Source organism: Calliopsis andreniformis, chromosome 2 (genome assembly GCF_051401765.1).
Source record: "Calliopsis andreniformis isolate RMS-2024a chromosome 2, iyCalAndr_principal, whole genome shotgun sequence".
Lineage (NCBI taxonomy): Eukaryota > Metazoa > Arthropoda > Insecta > Hymenoptera > Andrenidae > Calliopsis > Calliopsis andreniformis.
In genome coordinates, this window is record NC_135063.1 from 6302921 (window position 1) to 6317692 (window position 14772).

Sequence of the window (14772 nt, forward strand, 5' to 3'; positions counted from 1 at the left end):
TAATTGCAATATAGATTTTTGTTATGATGAGTCATGAATATATAGTATATGCAAATACGAATGAATTTGTAGCTATATTGTATAATATAAAAATAAAAGACGCATGCTTCACATCCTAATTTTAAGAAATTGAACGTTTTCCCGAGTAAGTGTCACATTGGATAAAATTCTACATTTTCCCTTTATTTCAATATCTCTATCAATAAATGAAATTTTTACGTTTTACAGTTTTTACCACCATAAAAATTATACAAAAAAAGAAACACAATTTTGAAAAAGGAAACTGAGAAATCGTTCAACGCTATTTGATACAATACCGATTCTTCACTAAATAAATTGGAGGAAAGGAGTATACGCTGATTACAAGAAAAGTTATTAAGTGAAGTAACGGTGTTGTTCGAAGGTAAAATAATGAAGGTAAAATATTAACTAATTTTTCAAATATTTGAATCATTCGTACTAGTATGCCGTATTTACTTATTTCTTCGTCAAGTTATTGCCTTATTTTCCTTACTTTACGTACCTATTTACTTTAGTTTATTTAACGAACGTATGAAGCGTTAATTGAGTATTCTAAAACATAAATTGTATGTATCGCTTCAGAAGCGGAGACCGTGGAATCCGTCTCGTTCTTCAAATTCACCAACACCTTCCAATGCTCGTGAAATTGATGTCTTCTCTGTGAAGACTAAAAGCTCTCATGACCTGAAGCGTCGTCGTTTGCAACGGAGTAGTTCGAAATCACAGAAAAAAAGCACAGATTACTGTGAATCTCCATTAAAAAGAGACGCTTTCGGTTCACTCGAATCTTTGTTCGACTTAAAGAAGCCTTTGAATTTACCGGAAATATATTCGTTGACGGTCGAATATCATCAAGAGGGATACATCTCTTCGTTCCAGCCAGGAGTTCTCAAGAATACAAAGAATTTTGTAGAATCGTTACCTACGCAACAACTTGAGCCGCACATTCTTGAACGGGTGTGATTTTGGTATTATTTGTATTTAAATTGTAGGGGAGGCTCTCTAACATAAGTTTAACTTGTGTAAAACTGTTTTAAATGACGATTGTAATTTATTTTAATTGCTTCATAGACTTATGAAATCGATGATCACAAAAACAAATCAGAGGAAGTCAAGGAGGAACCAAAGGTCGAATCACCGGAAGTGCATGAAAGTACAACTTTTGTGAGCCCTGTAAACGAAGAACCACCCACGTAAGATACTTTTAATTACTGTACCAGTACTTCATTGATACTGTACTGTTTTGGTACTAAAACGGCTTAATTTTCAGTATGGCTGAAAACGAGGGAGAAATTGTAGAAGAAGTTGATCTAGATGTGGAAGTGGAAGTGGATGTTGAGGAAGAGAAAGAAGTTGAAGCTGCGACTGTAGAAGTTGCTGACGTTGGAGGGCAAGAAATGGAAGCAGGACAGCCTCCCCCATATCCGCTTCCTCCAGGAGTTGCTACAGGTATTATTTTTTATATTTTATTATATTTTATTTTTTATTTTTTACATTAAACTTACTAAAATTATTAATTTTATAAATATCCTTTCCGTTTAGGTGTAATCAAGCCTGGTGGTCGACATGAATCTGTGCTGAGTTCGTATCCTTTAACCGATACCGCTGTAAAAGAAGAAATGATAAAAGCTGATGAACGTTGCCAAGTACTTTACAAAGAGATCGAAGAATTAAAACAAGAAATAATACAGTTGACAGCGGTAATGTATTGAAACCAAAATTGTTAAATTTAAATTTTCTAAGGGAGATTTATCGCATACCGTTGATTTATAGAAAGAGACGCTGACGGAAGATGATACGCTAGCACTCCAAAGGAAGCAGAGTGAAGTTATGATGAAATTAGCAGAGTACGAGGAAATAACGCGAAATCTGCAACGATTATTAGGCTTGAGCGATGTTTCAAGTGCAACTTTTGCTAAAATGTTCGACATGCTACCATACCCCCACGCAAAACCCAGTAAGGTAAATGTTTTTCTATTAAACGATTAAATAAACAACATGGAAAGATAAAACTATTTCATTGCAGGCTATTGTTGATGGAGAAGTAGAAGAAAAAGATCATATACTAGACGTGCTAGCAGAAAGTGATTTGAGATTAAAAGATAAGCGCGAAGATCTCTTTGATCTGCCACAAATAGACTATCCAGAAGACAAGTACGTTATTATACCGTCATTTATACTTCAATATTACATCTTTTACAGCTCTTTCTTGGTTTATTAGACTTCCTAGAGTAATTGTCTGCGGATATACAGAAGATGAGATACCAAAAATCGTTGTGGCAGACAGTAAAAAGAAAGGAAAAACTCTTCAAAATTTAACAGGAAAGTTAACGGAATCATTAACTATGCAAGAAAAATTGGTACATGAAAATGCACAGCTCGAAGGCGGCAAGTAAGTTGTTGCAAGTTTTGTTTTGGACACCTAATATAAGATACGAAAAAATAGACAGTCAAGCAAAACATGTGAAAATCAATCAGTTTCCCTAACAACGTATGCACAGACTTTATCGCTGACAGGAATATGATGGCATAATTCAAGTGATCCCATGTCTCGTTTGACGTCTAGATACAAATTAGAGGAAGCACTGCTGGAGAAGGATAACGCTGTCGAAAGTCTGCAGAGGAAGGTATGCGGGCTACAGGCTGAAATGAGAATAGTTGTGAAGGAAAACACGGAATTGATTCGTCAACTAGCTTGTTTGAATCAACGAATCACCAGTCCTTGTTGCTACCCTTGTCCAGGAGTTCAGTCTGCAGTATCAAGCCCGTGCCCTCCACGTTCCGCTTCATATACCAACACTACCTTACAGCAGGACGACTACTGTCAGTGCAAGTGCTGTCTTCAGTCACAGTTTACTGACACTCTATCACCAATCACCAATACCGTGTGCGGTACATATCTTACGTATGATACTTTTTCCCTAATTCATTTTGGAGTACCAAAAATAAAACTTCACTACTTCTTTTTTAGTGAATCCAGACAATTATAGTGCTTTACCTAGTGGAGGTAAATTGTGTTCATTCATATTTCATACACGATAAAACATTCCTTTGTTATGAGGAAGTGATGCATGTTATTATTTATAGATTCACCTAGACTTACGGGTGGTGCATCGAGAACAGGAGCCTGTATCACAAGTGGTGCTTCCTCGCAAATCGACGAAATGTGTTGTCGAAGTCCAGCAACTGTTAAGACCCCATGTCCTGGGCCTCAACAGCCAAGAGGAATATGTCCAGCAGAACTGGGAAACAAATTAGCAAATTTTGGGAATACCAGCAAGATGATGGTGAGTCTTCAAAAAACTCTGCTTAACTTTTACATGCTTATGAATTGTTCATGATACTTTCAGGAGCAACAGTTAGGCACCATAGAGTGCGAAGTTCGTAATATTCAAGTAGAACTTGCTAACGTGCAACGAGAACGTCAACAATTAGAACAACAACGTAAGCTGTTCAAATGCACAGGACCTTGTGCACCCTGTGGTTGCTGTCCTGCTGCACCTATGACTCCAAGTGCACAGCCTTATGTCCCACCTGCACCAATGTTACCACCTGCTCCTGCGCCCATTTCCAAGGTATATCCGCAAATTAACTTGGTTAATTGAGGCGTGTATGTATATGCGACAAGCTAGTTGTTCAACATATTGCTTGTTATAACATTGCTGTGCTTCAGGGTCGATAGTAACTACTGAATGCAACAATCTTTTACTGAAGCTAAAGAAATATATTTTCATAAGATGCCACAGATGCCACCTGTCCCTTCTTCAACCTGTACCGGTCCTTGCATTAACGCACCTATGGTAAGACCGGACTTCAGAAAGAAGTTAAACACTTATTAAACTGAATATTTGATGGAAAGGGTGCTAGCACGTGTCCCCAGCAACAGTTACGTGATCTTCGCGAACAATATGCACGCCTTCAAGATGATTACAAAAACAAATTATGCGAGGTTTCGTCTTTAAGAACAGATGCAGAAAAATTAAAGCAACAAACACGTGAAGCTACGGAAGAGAAAGAAAAATTAGATATTAAATTAGTGGATGCACAAGAACGCTTAAAGGCTTTGGAAGCTGAGAAAGAGAAATATGAAGGTGATTAATTTGAATAAACAAATCTAGTGGTTGATGATAGCCATTTCATACGTTTTCCATTTGATTTAATAACAGGTTTCAAAGAGCAAATGGTCGAACAGGAACAAACTTTGATCGTATTTAAGCAACGTTTTAGAGAAGCGCAAGATGAACTCGAAGAATTGCGATCTTTAATTCAAGATCAAGCTAGTCAGCTCGAGGATTATCGCAACAAATATCTACAGGTTACCGTTGTTAATAAATGATATTCTAGTCTTAATATAGATATATATGAAATTAATACTTTAACAGGCGCAACAACAAGTGGAAGAGCAACGCCGACAACTTGACCTTATGGAGATGGATAACGCGCGGATGAATGAGAACGTGACTCTAGAAATTGGCCGAGTTAAAGTAAGTAGTTCATTACATACACGTATTTGTTGATGTATACATATTTTACTATTTTTCGGATAGAATCAATTCCAAGAGAAGCTTGCCGAACTTGCACCATTGCCAGATATTTTGAAACAAACACAAGTAAAGTTGCAAGAAGCACAACAGATGCGTATGGTAGCTGAACGAAATTGCGAAGACCTTTCACGAGAACTTATTGGTTGTAAAGATAAAATTCAAACTTTGCAAAATCAATTAGATGTTCTGCGTACAGAATATCAAGCACTCCAGGTTATAATTTCTTTGTGTTAAGAAAAGTTAACATTTAAGATATACTATATATTTTGTACGTACTGTATCTATTTATAGGATGAAAGAGGTCATGGTTCGGGACGATTCGATGAATTAGAAAGGAAAAATGCTGAATTGCGACATGAAAATGAACGAATGAAAAATACACTCGCTAGATTTGAAGAACATGAAGCTCAATTACAAAAACGCATTGATGATAAAATGCATGAAATTACTCAATTAACAGCAATGCTCGAACAAGTATGTTAGTTTTCTATTTTAGCTAATCATACAGAGGTTTTAGTTTATTTTTTTGCTTAAAAAAGGTTCGAGAAGATTCCGCAAGGCAAGTTGCAAGAACAAAAGAGAGGTGTGAAACTGTAAGAAGATCGATGCAAGGTCAAATTGCGGAAATGGAAAGACAGTTAGCACAGTGCAGAGCTACTGCTAGAGCTGCGCAGAAAGATAGAGATGAAGTAATTGTTTAAAATGATGTTCTACTCACATACTTGAACACGAATCTGGAGCTCATACCTTCCTTTTTAATTTATAGATTAGACAGAAAATGCAAGGTCAAATAAACAATCTCAATGAAGCATTCGAACAAGCTCAAGGTCGAATAAGATCGTTGCAAGGTCACGTGAATTATTTGAAGACGTCTTATAGCAACATATTTAAAGGTCAAGGGGAAGTTCCACCTGGTGTTTTACCCGGAGAAGCTGGACCAGGTTACGACACCTGTGACTGCAATTATTAATATAAAATTAATCGGTGTTTCATTAACGTTGAAATTAAATTGTAATCAACCGTGTGTCCATTCACCGTAGACTCGTATATATTATAACTTAAATATGGTTGACCTAAAATATAAAAAATTGTCTAGTTTCTATACGTAAATAGAACCATCCCATTATAGATAAATTAACGTCTATTAACGTGTAGTAAATGTTACTTTGTACGATACAAAAATCATATGAAACCTCTGTTATCACATGTCACGAAAATTAAATTGTATAAATATAAATGACGTATCTGGTACAACGTAGCAGTTTTTCTTGTCACATATATGTTTTTTATTTTAATAAATCGGTCACGTACTTTTTATATGCAATGAAGTAGAAGAGGTAAATAAGAAAGTTTGATGATAGTGCGCAGATCTTGACTTAAGGAAATTAAGATAATGATCTGTACAAGGAAAAAGCATGTTTGGAGTTACACGAAAATTCACTTAGTTCATGTCCACAGAATGAAGCATATTGAGCATATCGAGGATTGCATCTGAACGCGATCGCACTCTTTCCATTTCCATTCGGAATTCTTCAAGTTGAGATTCAATCCGTCGTGCATATGCATGGCAACATCTATAAATAAAAAATTATAAGAATGTGGTTATGTGAATCTATTTCATAACATTATCAAAAATTCAATTTACTTGTTGTTGCATTGTGTGGAATTTGAACTTGTAGGTTCGGGCGAAGGGCATCGAGAAATCTTAATTTGTGGAGGACGAGGAGTCTCTTTCAGGTGTATATCACTTTTACTTACACCGCTAGTATTACTACGACAATCTCCACATCCTCGTAAGAGATCCATAAGTATACCTCGTACTTTTTTACCACTTAGTCTTCGCTGCCTTGTCTGTTGAAAAATAAAATAAATATTAGAATAAAATACGAAAACGCGTTGAATAAATTTACGATTATTTTTCATTCTTACTTCAGGCGTTTCATCAGATCGTTTGAGCGGAATTAAAGGGTCATCTTCACCATCGTGTAAAGGACTATGCCTACATGTTTGTCGATCAGAATTATTGTGATTATGAATATTATCCAAAGATGATTTACAGGTATAAAAGATGTCTCTAGCATTATTGCAACATTTTGTTGAATGTGAACTACTGTTCGCCATGTTTGGAAGTGAACGTCGACATGTATTGTATTTGCAATTTAGTTCATTTATTTCGGTTGCGGCATTCGTAATACTTTCATGTAAATGTTTATTTGAATCAGATATTAATGAGTTTCTCCCCGAACTCCTTCGAATTCCTTTACTGTGAAGCTTATCTCTAATAAGATTAGGACTATAATCACATTTTTGTTGTTCATGATGTGAGCTACAGTTATACTCTTTATCTATGGATTCTGTGTGGTGTATGCAACAGGAATGTAATTTTTCTTGGGATTTTGAAGATTGATTTTTACATATCGACCAGTCTTTATTATGTTTTACCGAACTGCAATTTTCACAAGAAGGAACACAAGTATTAGTACTCAAAGTATTTTTATCATTTATATCGTTCAATAACAAAGGTGATTTTATTGCGTGTAATGATGAAGAATGATAACATTGAGAAACATTAGACCTATTTAGTCTTAATGGAATCTTTTGTTTTTTATTAGTTGAACACACAAGTGAGCTACCATTAAATCTAGTTTGTGGTGTCTTTTGCCAGCAATGACACGTTCTTTTTTCAGTCGATTCTATAGATACTTCCATATCATCTTCGTTATCACTGGTAGGTTCTTCACTTATTTCTTTTCCCCAAACGCTAATGGTGCCATTTATTTCAGACATTCTAACTTCAAGATTACCTAGTAAATATGGACCACATTCTTGTATACGATTCTTCTCATTATCTGATTTATCCTTTGATGATTCTTCTGCTTGGATTAGGAAGCTTCTGTTTTTGCTATTTTCATCTTCCCTGTATATGAAGCATTTTACACTATCATCTTGTTCCTTAGTTTCATCTGTTTTAACTTCCACAGATGTAGAACCATCGACACTTTTAATAGAAGCATTTTGCGGTTGTTCTAGATTTAAACTTATATGTTCTCCCGAAAAGTTAAAGTCTGCCTCTATTATGCCACTGTGATTTTTCTTTTCCAATTCTGCAATTGTATGAGGTATTTTAAAAGGTTGCGCAAAAGTAGAAGCACCAAGCATGTCTGTTGCTTTTCGTTTTTTGGAACTCGAAGCTTGAATCGGAGAATTGTATTCTAAATTTAGTAATTGGTCGGTTGAAGTTTCGTTTAATCGTTTTTTCGAATCTTTTACTAATGGACTTTCTGCTTTTGTTTTACCTTGTGTTATGCTGGAAAGTGTTTGCAAGATTCGAGACGAGGTAATAAATGCTCGAGATAATGGATGTGCAACCCTTCTTGGAGTGCCATCCGTGAGTACTATGCTATCATCAGAATTGAGAATTGACGTCACATCTGGTGGTTTCACAGATATAGCTGGGCTAGCAGCACTATCTGTCCAATGATCAATAGAACTTATTGTTGATGCAACACTACTAGTAGATATTTTATTATTTATCTCTCCTGAGCTTGTAGTTGATTTTTGATTGGATGTAGGTTCTGTAGTTTCAGTTTGTACAGAGGCAGCTTTCGTATCGCGCGTTTTATTTTCATTTTCATATTTTGCTAAAGATTTTTTTAAAGCATCCAATTCTTGTTTCATTTTTATGTTTTCCGCCAATGTTTTTTGATAGGCATTTCGTAAAGTATTAAACTGAGCATCTTTTTGATTAAGTTGATTTTTAAGCTGCATCACTTCAAGATTTTCTGCATTTATTCTTACAAAGTTAACATTCTCTGATTCTTCCTGTGCTATTCGAATACTTTTAACACTTTCAATTTTTAGTGAGCAGCTTGTATTACTATTCTCAATTTCTGGTGTATTCATCATTTCAACCTCATTACATGTTTCAGATTTACCTTTTTCTAGATTACTGTGTTTCTGATCAGCTAATTCTTCCACTTGTTCAGTTTTGCATGTCCCATGCATATATTCCTCGTAACTTAACGTACGTAGATTCAAGAGAGTTGGTGTCTGCTGATGACCGTTAACTAGCAAAGATTGATCTATGTTATTATGTCTTGTACCGCTGTCCAAAGCATTTTGATATTTAATATGGTGTATATTAACAGTTACAGAACCGTTTCGTTTTTCTAATCTATCATCATAATTTTGCGCATGTTTCTCATTCTGACTATCAGTGTATGAATTCATTTCACTGTCCCTTCGAAGATGTTTGAACTCATTTTCTGTTATTTTAACATCAGGTTTGTTAGTTTCACCATTTTCTACAACCTGTGTTGAACCATCCATTGAATTAACATCATCATCATTTTCTTCACGCTGCAAGTCCTTAATAGCTTGTTTTGCATAATCCTTAATAGTTTTGTTAGTTACCACTGATTTTAACTGGTCAGTATCATGGTCTAAAAATAAAATAGAGAAGTTAAACCTCTTGAATTTCCTGGTTTAATTTACTATTTTAGAATTTGGTTATTCAAGTTCCCGAAAGACTGTCCTATTTTATTTAATAGTTTTGTTTACAGCAACTAAATAACAGACATATCCTCCAAAATCTGAGCATCCAAATTCTAATAATATAAAAATATTTCTTACTTTCATTTTCTGTGTGATTTTTGCTTGTTACATAATCCTGATCTCTGCTACGTTTTTCCATGGATTTCCTATTCTGTTCTTTTATATCTTTAATGTATTGTTTTACTTTACTTTCCACATGTTGATACTTAAGCTGCACAGATTGTTTTTTTTCTGTCATAGGATACACTACAGCATTTTGTAGACAACAGTTCTGTCTAAAAACATTTATACTATGTCTTTTCTTATTATACAGGGTGTTTCAGAGATACATGTCAATACTTCAGAAGCTGAAACCACACACTAAAATAAGCACAAAATGTCACATCAACATATGTCCTCTATATCTTTCTCTTCGAGTTATGGATGATTAAAGAAAATGTGTGTAGGTGTCAGTCATTCATTCCATTTTTACCTTTGGGACTATTTAAAATTTATTGAATATTCAATGCAAATGAATAATCTGCACAAACTGCAACAAAGGGTATAAAATGGAATTCAGACCAGTCGAGAAACACCTGATATTTTTGAGCCAGTACAAAACTTGATGTTAATTGCAAGGTGTGCGTTGAGACACACTGTGGACATTTTGAACATTTTCTTTAATCATCCATAACTCGATTAGTAAGGTATATAGGACATATGTTGATACAACATTTTTTGCTTATTTTAGTGTGTGGATTCAGCTTCTGAAGTATTGACATGTACTTCTGAAACATCCTGTGTTGCATCGGGATATTGTTCTTAGAACCACTTAAATCTTGTAATGACAAACTTCTTTCTTTATGATGATGTTTCAATCTATTATTCAAGACAAAATCATCAGATGCCCTATCAAAACATTCTTGATCATACTCAGTTTCAACATCCTCGTCGTCATCATTAGGCAATCTTAAAGGATTTACATCCTCCTCATCCTCTTCATCATCCTCTTCCTCATCTTCCAACATTATATTTTCATGTTCATTTTCAAGGTCCATTTCATCCATATCTACAATTGATAACAATAATCAACATATGGAATACAGCTTTATCATAGAATAAATTTTTGTCTTCTACTTACCTTCGCTATCTGCGTATTCTTCTTCATCTTCCTCATTGTAAGGATGTGTACTTTCCTCCCCTGAAGATAATACATATACACTACCTCCCCCTTGATCATCACTAGGATAAGGACTTCTACTGTGATCTTCCTCCATAGGTATCCTTTCTTGATGTTTTAAAACATTCATGTCTGAATCATCGCGCCTTGAAGGGCTTGAGACACTGATATAGGTCGGCATTTCTTCGTCCTCCAACATAGGTTGTTCTGTTCCATTGTTTAACATGCTTGTATCACTTTTCGATTGTTCATTCGTTTGATTTCCCGCATTCATTTCTGCTTCGGTTTCCTCCGACGTGTGTCCATTTTCGTCCGACATTATGGAAGTTCACACTAAATATGCGAAATATTACGATTATGTGGAACACTACTGTACGAAAGATTTAAAACTCATACGAATCCCTCTTTAATATTTTCTATTCGGTTCCTTGGACATTTAGCACGTACGATCGCACTTTTTCGACGACCGCCATTACAGTTGCCGCTGATGGCACCTGCAGCAGGGCACGTTCACACACTCTGCATTTTTACTAACTAAACACTCTCCATTCATTACGTATTCACTGAAACGTATCAACAATTCTTTCCTACTACTCTGTGCAACAAATTTCGCATCTGAAGCAACAATCGCTAGATTTAACAGCGCAATCTCTGCGTCGCAATTAAATACATAATTATTGCGAGATTAATGACCCGCGAGTTACAGGGGTGTATTTCGTACTGTGTATGAAGGGTACTTAATCAAAATTTGGTTTTATACAGCGAATATGTATGTAAAATACTGTTTCCTTGGCTCCCCGATAAGATTAATATATTTGTAATTTGTATTCTGTGTTCGATTAAAAAGTTTTTCAATTTTTACGTGTTGATAGATTCTAATGAAACGTTGTTAATTATTACAAGTAAATTATGTTCTCACAGGACGGTCTCAAAATATAAACAAAAAATATTCCAAGTGATTTCCTTTTTCAAAAAGCTAAATAGGGAAATTAAAATTTTGGCGCGTACGCATCGTACACTACTGGCTACCTGAACAGAGGGAACGTGGAATCGGATTGTCACTCACGTTGTTTCTATGCGCGCGGTGAACGATTGTTTTCTGCAACTGAATGCTGATAGCTGATAATATTGTCTAACGACATATTTAGGAAAATAGAAAAAAAATGTCTTCCGAAAATAGTGGAATTCCCGTGACCATTGAATTCGGGTAACATCATAACGCGCACATAACCCAACTTTTCTTATAGACGCATCGTGCCTAATAAATCATCTGATAAATAATTTCAGGGGTGGGGCGGAACTACTTTTCGATAAGAAGAAAAGACACGAGGTGAACTTACCAGGGGATGAATGTAAGTCTGATTCGATTCCCTTCGATCAAACCTGTTAAATCGTCGCGTGAAACTTTCCAGGGACGATAGAGAGGTTGCTTTTTTGGATAAGAGATAACCTCTTGAAAGAGCGGCCGGAACTTTTTTTACAAGGAGATACTGTGTAAGTTGACTAGTTTCTTTGATAACTGCACACTGTCGCCGAGAACATTTTAATTAACAGCTCATTACGTTTCACCAAGAAGCTATGTTGTTTGATACGTGAAAACTTTATATGCGCGTAGCACCATAAACACAATACAGTATGTTGTTCGCTAATTTGCACTTGCCAATTCGACTGACACGCAAAATCAAGATGGCCACGGTAAGTATTGCTGTCCTCGTGTAGATGGCAGCACGGTTCAGTTTAAACCGTGGAACGTAGATTGTGTGAAGGTTTAAAAATTGTTAGTCATAAATGTTTTGAATAATGACATAAATTAAAATACGTAGATTCATTAAAAAATTATACATTTCATTATAATGGTTTTATGTGTATAGGCGGCCAGGGATTTTGGTTCTCGTGAATGACACTGATTGGGAGCTGCTGGTAAGTGTAGTATCATTTTATGTTGCAATTTTATAACTTCTTTTTTAATGTCTCATATAATTGGCATAGTAATGTATCATTTAAGATAATTACATTCGCAGAAAGTAAATTAATATTTTATGTACAGCGTGTCTCTTTATAATTTTTCTAAAATAAAATACAATAGTGCCCTCTTTAGCGTTCATAGTCTGGAATCAGATCTAGACATTTATTGGAGCAATTTATTTCGAAGTAGTTCAACTGAACGAAGAAAATGTAATAAACATATTTGACGCTTGAAGCTCACATCGCGAAATCAGTTTTCAAATATGCAATTTTTAAATCTAAAGTAGCTTCTGAAATCCTTCAGTTAATGCCTCGTGCATTTACTCGAAGGTATTCAAGGCGCGCGCGTTTCGCTCCATCCTCCGAAAGGCAATAACGCGTTCAGCGTAATCGAGGGACGCATCTGTGCGCGACATCTGACAAACGTCCAGAGAAAGTATCTCATCGTCGGCTTTTTGCGAGCCGCATAATCGACCTACGGTGTAGTTGCCATAACGCCCCGGCTACTGAGGGTGGAAAATGAAAGAACGACCGCGGCCGCGGTCGTGAAAGGGCGCAAATGACCCGAAGCCTCACCACACCCACGACGAAATTATCATTTTAAATTTGTAAATGTACAAAACGCGGCCGCTATTAGGATCTGCTTCCCGAAGCACCCTCGAGGAGAAAGTGCCTCGAGGAGCCGCGGAGAGCAGCGGGAAAGATGATGGCTTTGGCCATTATTATGATAATACCAACGTTTCCCGAAGCTCTTCTCGTATGCCTCGAACCGTCACGGCTCCTTGTCCTTTCTTCTTTTCTCCCCTTCTCGCGATACACGAGCCCCCTTGTCCTTTTCTCCGCTGCGTTTCCGTCTGCTTCGCGTCTTATTCCCTCGTGCTCTGCTTTCGTCGTTCTCCACTCGTAAATTAAAAGGGAGAGCGACGTTTCAACCACGAGCTCGCATATTTTTCTCTCCACAGTGTCCCTTGTTCGTGTAGCTCTTCCGTGATTCGACAAATTTGTCGTGCGGGATGAAATTAAAGGGGATGGGTCGATGTACGCTTTCTGGGTCTCCAGCGAGGACTTTGTGTAATCCTTTCTGTAGGAAACTTTCATTTACTTCGAATGACGATCGAATTCACTGCTTTCTAAATCTCGAGACTATTAATAACTGAGGCATTGAGAGTAACAACGGATTAAGCCCAGAACTCTAAAAAATAGAAAAAGTAGGTAATCTAAAATATAGGGTTTCTTTGTAATAAATTAATGCTACTAGCTCAATTTCGGAAGAAATGTGGCTTAGTCCACTTCTGCACTCAATGCCTCAACTATATTTTGACTATACTCATTACATATTCGCACACATCTTCAGCGAATATTTGAATCCTGAATAAAGAAGTTAATATCCGTGTACTGAACCCGCTTCAACAGTTGTATTGGATAAAGGTGTTATCAAAATTTCTAGGGCGAAGGGGCTTACAAATTGCGTCCCAGTGACACGATACTATTCATATCCACTTTGCACGGAGGCTAGACGCAAGAGTGGAAAGATAGAGAGCGCAATGGCGACGATCAATGAAGAGGAATCGGCTCCGGCGTGATCCCATTTCGACTTCTTCGGGGAAAGTAAATGCCTTCCCCCAGGCTTTTGTATATGAGGCGCGTGTACACGTGCACGACGTCAGAGAATAAAACGTTCATTCGCACGACGTACGTCTGGGCTGTTCCTCGTAACGACCATAATATTACGGCTGACACTTTGGCCGTTTTCCAAGGATCCCCCGTATTATTGTTCCTCTCTTCTTCACTTCCTTGTCTTTTCCTGCTACATACTCAATGGGCCATATCCTGCCCCCCATTTTGCCCCATGCCAACTCGTCTGTGTTGGTACATAACTCTTACGATTTTCGCGCTTGTATACAGCTTTGCATAAATTACCTCATAATTAACATGGAGAAGGAGAGCAAGAGAAGGAGAAAGACAATGTTGCAACTTCGCGAAAGTCATGGTCGGTATAATTCAATTCTCCGTAAGAACACAAAGGTTGGTGTGCATTTCGCAAAATTTTGGCTTCTCGATCTCCAATAAAAACGAAATTAACTTCAGGTAATTGCGTCGGAAAATTGGTTATAATGCAACGGGGATTGCACGCGTCGTGATCAGACTCGTTGAAATTTAGCTGTTCGCTGGTGTAAGTCTATTAAGGTAACGATTGCGCTCGGAGCTCGTCGAGGAAAATCTTTTCAGGAAAAAATGAGAAAACTTCCGCGGAACTTCTGTATAATTAATTACCATGGGCAGTTCTTTACCGTGCACGATAAAGATCGTATCGAAGGTCCCTCAACTTCTGTTAAAGTTAATCAACTTCGTTCCGCGATTCTTCCTTTCCCCATCGATCGTCTTCCGCGCTGCAAAACATCCCCATCCTGCACTCTGGTTAATATGATCTGTCCGCGATGACATTGTTGTGCTCCAGATTTCGTGATATCGAATCCAATCGGCTTCAATAGGGGATCTATTAAGGCGATCCTTTAATGTACGATGAAG

General features: G+C 36.8%; 4 protein-coding genes and 1 long non-coding RNA gene across 9 annotated transcripts; 3 read left to right on the forward strand and 2 right to left on the reverse strand.

Annotated features, from left to right (window-relative positions):
- The first annotated feature begins 227 nt into the window (after window positions 1-227).
- On the forward strand, window positions 228-1392 carry LOC143188346 (uncharacterized). The gene is made up of 6 exons (XM_076392554.1): window positions 228-417; window positions 604-978; window positions 1014-1043; window positions 1093-1214; window positions 1292-1316; window positions 1366-1392. Exons 1-6 carry the CDS (start codon window positions 412-414, stop codon window positions 1390-1392), a joined length of 585 nt encoding a protein of 194 aa, XP_076248669.1. The 5' UTR covers window positions 228-411.
- On the forward strand, window positions 1374-5569 carry LOC143184710 (uncharacterized). Its single transcript, XM_076387141.1, has 17 exons — window positions 1374-1470; window positions 1564-1721; window positions 1795-1978; window positions 2064-2175; window positions 2243-2413; window positions 2588-2913; window positions 2993-3028; window positions 3109-3308; window positions 3372-3596; window positions 3759-3821; window positions 3881-4112; window positions 4188-4336; window positions 4404-4505; window positions 4569-4778; window positions 4857-5039; window positions 5105-5254; window positions 5332-5569. Exons 1-17 carry the CDS (start codon window positions 1419-1421, stop codon window positions 5533-5535), a joined length of 2757 nt encoding a protein of 918 aa, XP_076243256.1. The 5' UTR covers window positions 1374-1418; the 3' UTR covers window positions 5536-5569.
- Window positions 3147-3868, reverse strand: LOC143184702 (uncharacterized). Its single transcript, XR_013002805.1, has 2 exons — window positions 3556-3868; window positions 3147-3263 (listed from the first exon to the last, which is right to left on the reverse strand). It is a non-coding gene; the product is annotated as an uncharacterized LOC143184702 (long non-coding RNA).
- Window positions 5301-11723, reverse strand: LOC143184672 (uncharacterized). 5 transcript variants are annotated; one of them, XR_013002798.1, is made up of 7 exons: window positions 10240-10742; window positions 9885-10167; window positions 9198-9394; window positions 6495-9007; window positions 6211-6416; window positions 5877-6139; window positions 5301-5522 (listed from the first exon to the last, which is right to left on the reverse strand). XR_013002798.1 is itself a non-coding variant. In XM_076387088.1 (7 exons), the coding sequence occupies exons 2-7, from the start codon at window positions 10595-10597 to the stop codon at window positions 6007-6009; spliced, it is 3690 nt and encodes a 1229-aa protein (XP_076243203.1). In that variant the 5' UTR covers window positions 10598-10611; window positions 11619-11723; the 3' UTR covers window positions 5598-6006. The 5 variants fall into 5 exon arrangements, 4 of the variants coding, with proteins under 4 accessions (XP_076243203.1, XP_076243191.1, XP_076243221.1 ...); XM_076387088.1 differs by lacking the exon at window positions 5301-5522 and adding an exon at window positions 11619-11723 and having other exon boundaries at window positions 5598-6139; window positions 10240-10611; XM_076387076.1 differs by lacking the exon at window positions 5301-5522 and having other exon boundaries at window positions 5598-6139.
- Urm1 (Ubiquitin-related modifier 1) lies at window positions 11341-13934 on the forward strand. The gene is made up of 5 exons (XM_076387115.1): window positions 11341-11485; window positions 11566-11630; window positions 11691-11772; window positions 12150-12198; window positions 13691-13934. Exons 1-5 carry the CDS (start codon window positions 11442-11444, stop codon window positions 13757-13759), a joined length of 309 nt encoding a protein of 102 aa, XP_076243230.1. The 5' UTR covers window positions 11341-11441; the 3' UTR covers window positions 13760-13934.
- The last annotated feature ends 838 nt before the right edge of the window (window positions 13935-14772 follow it).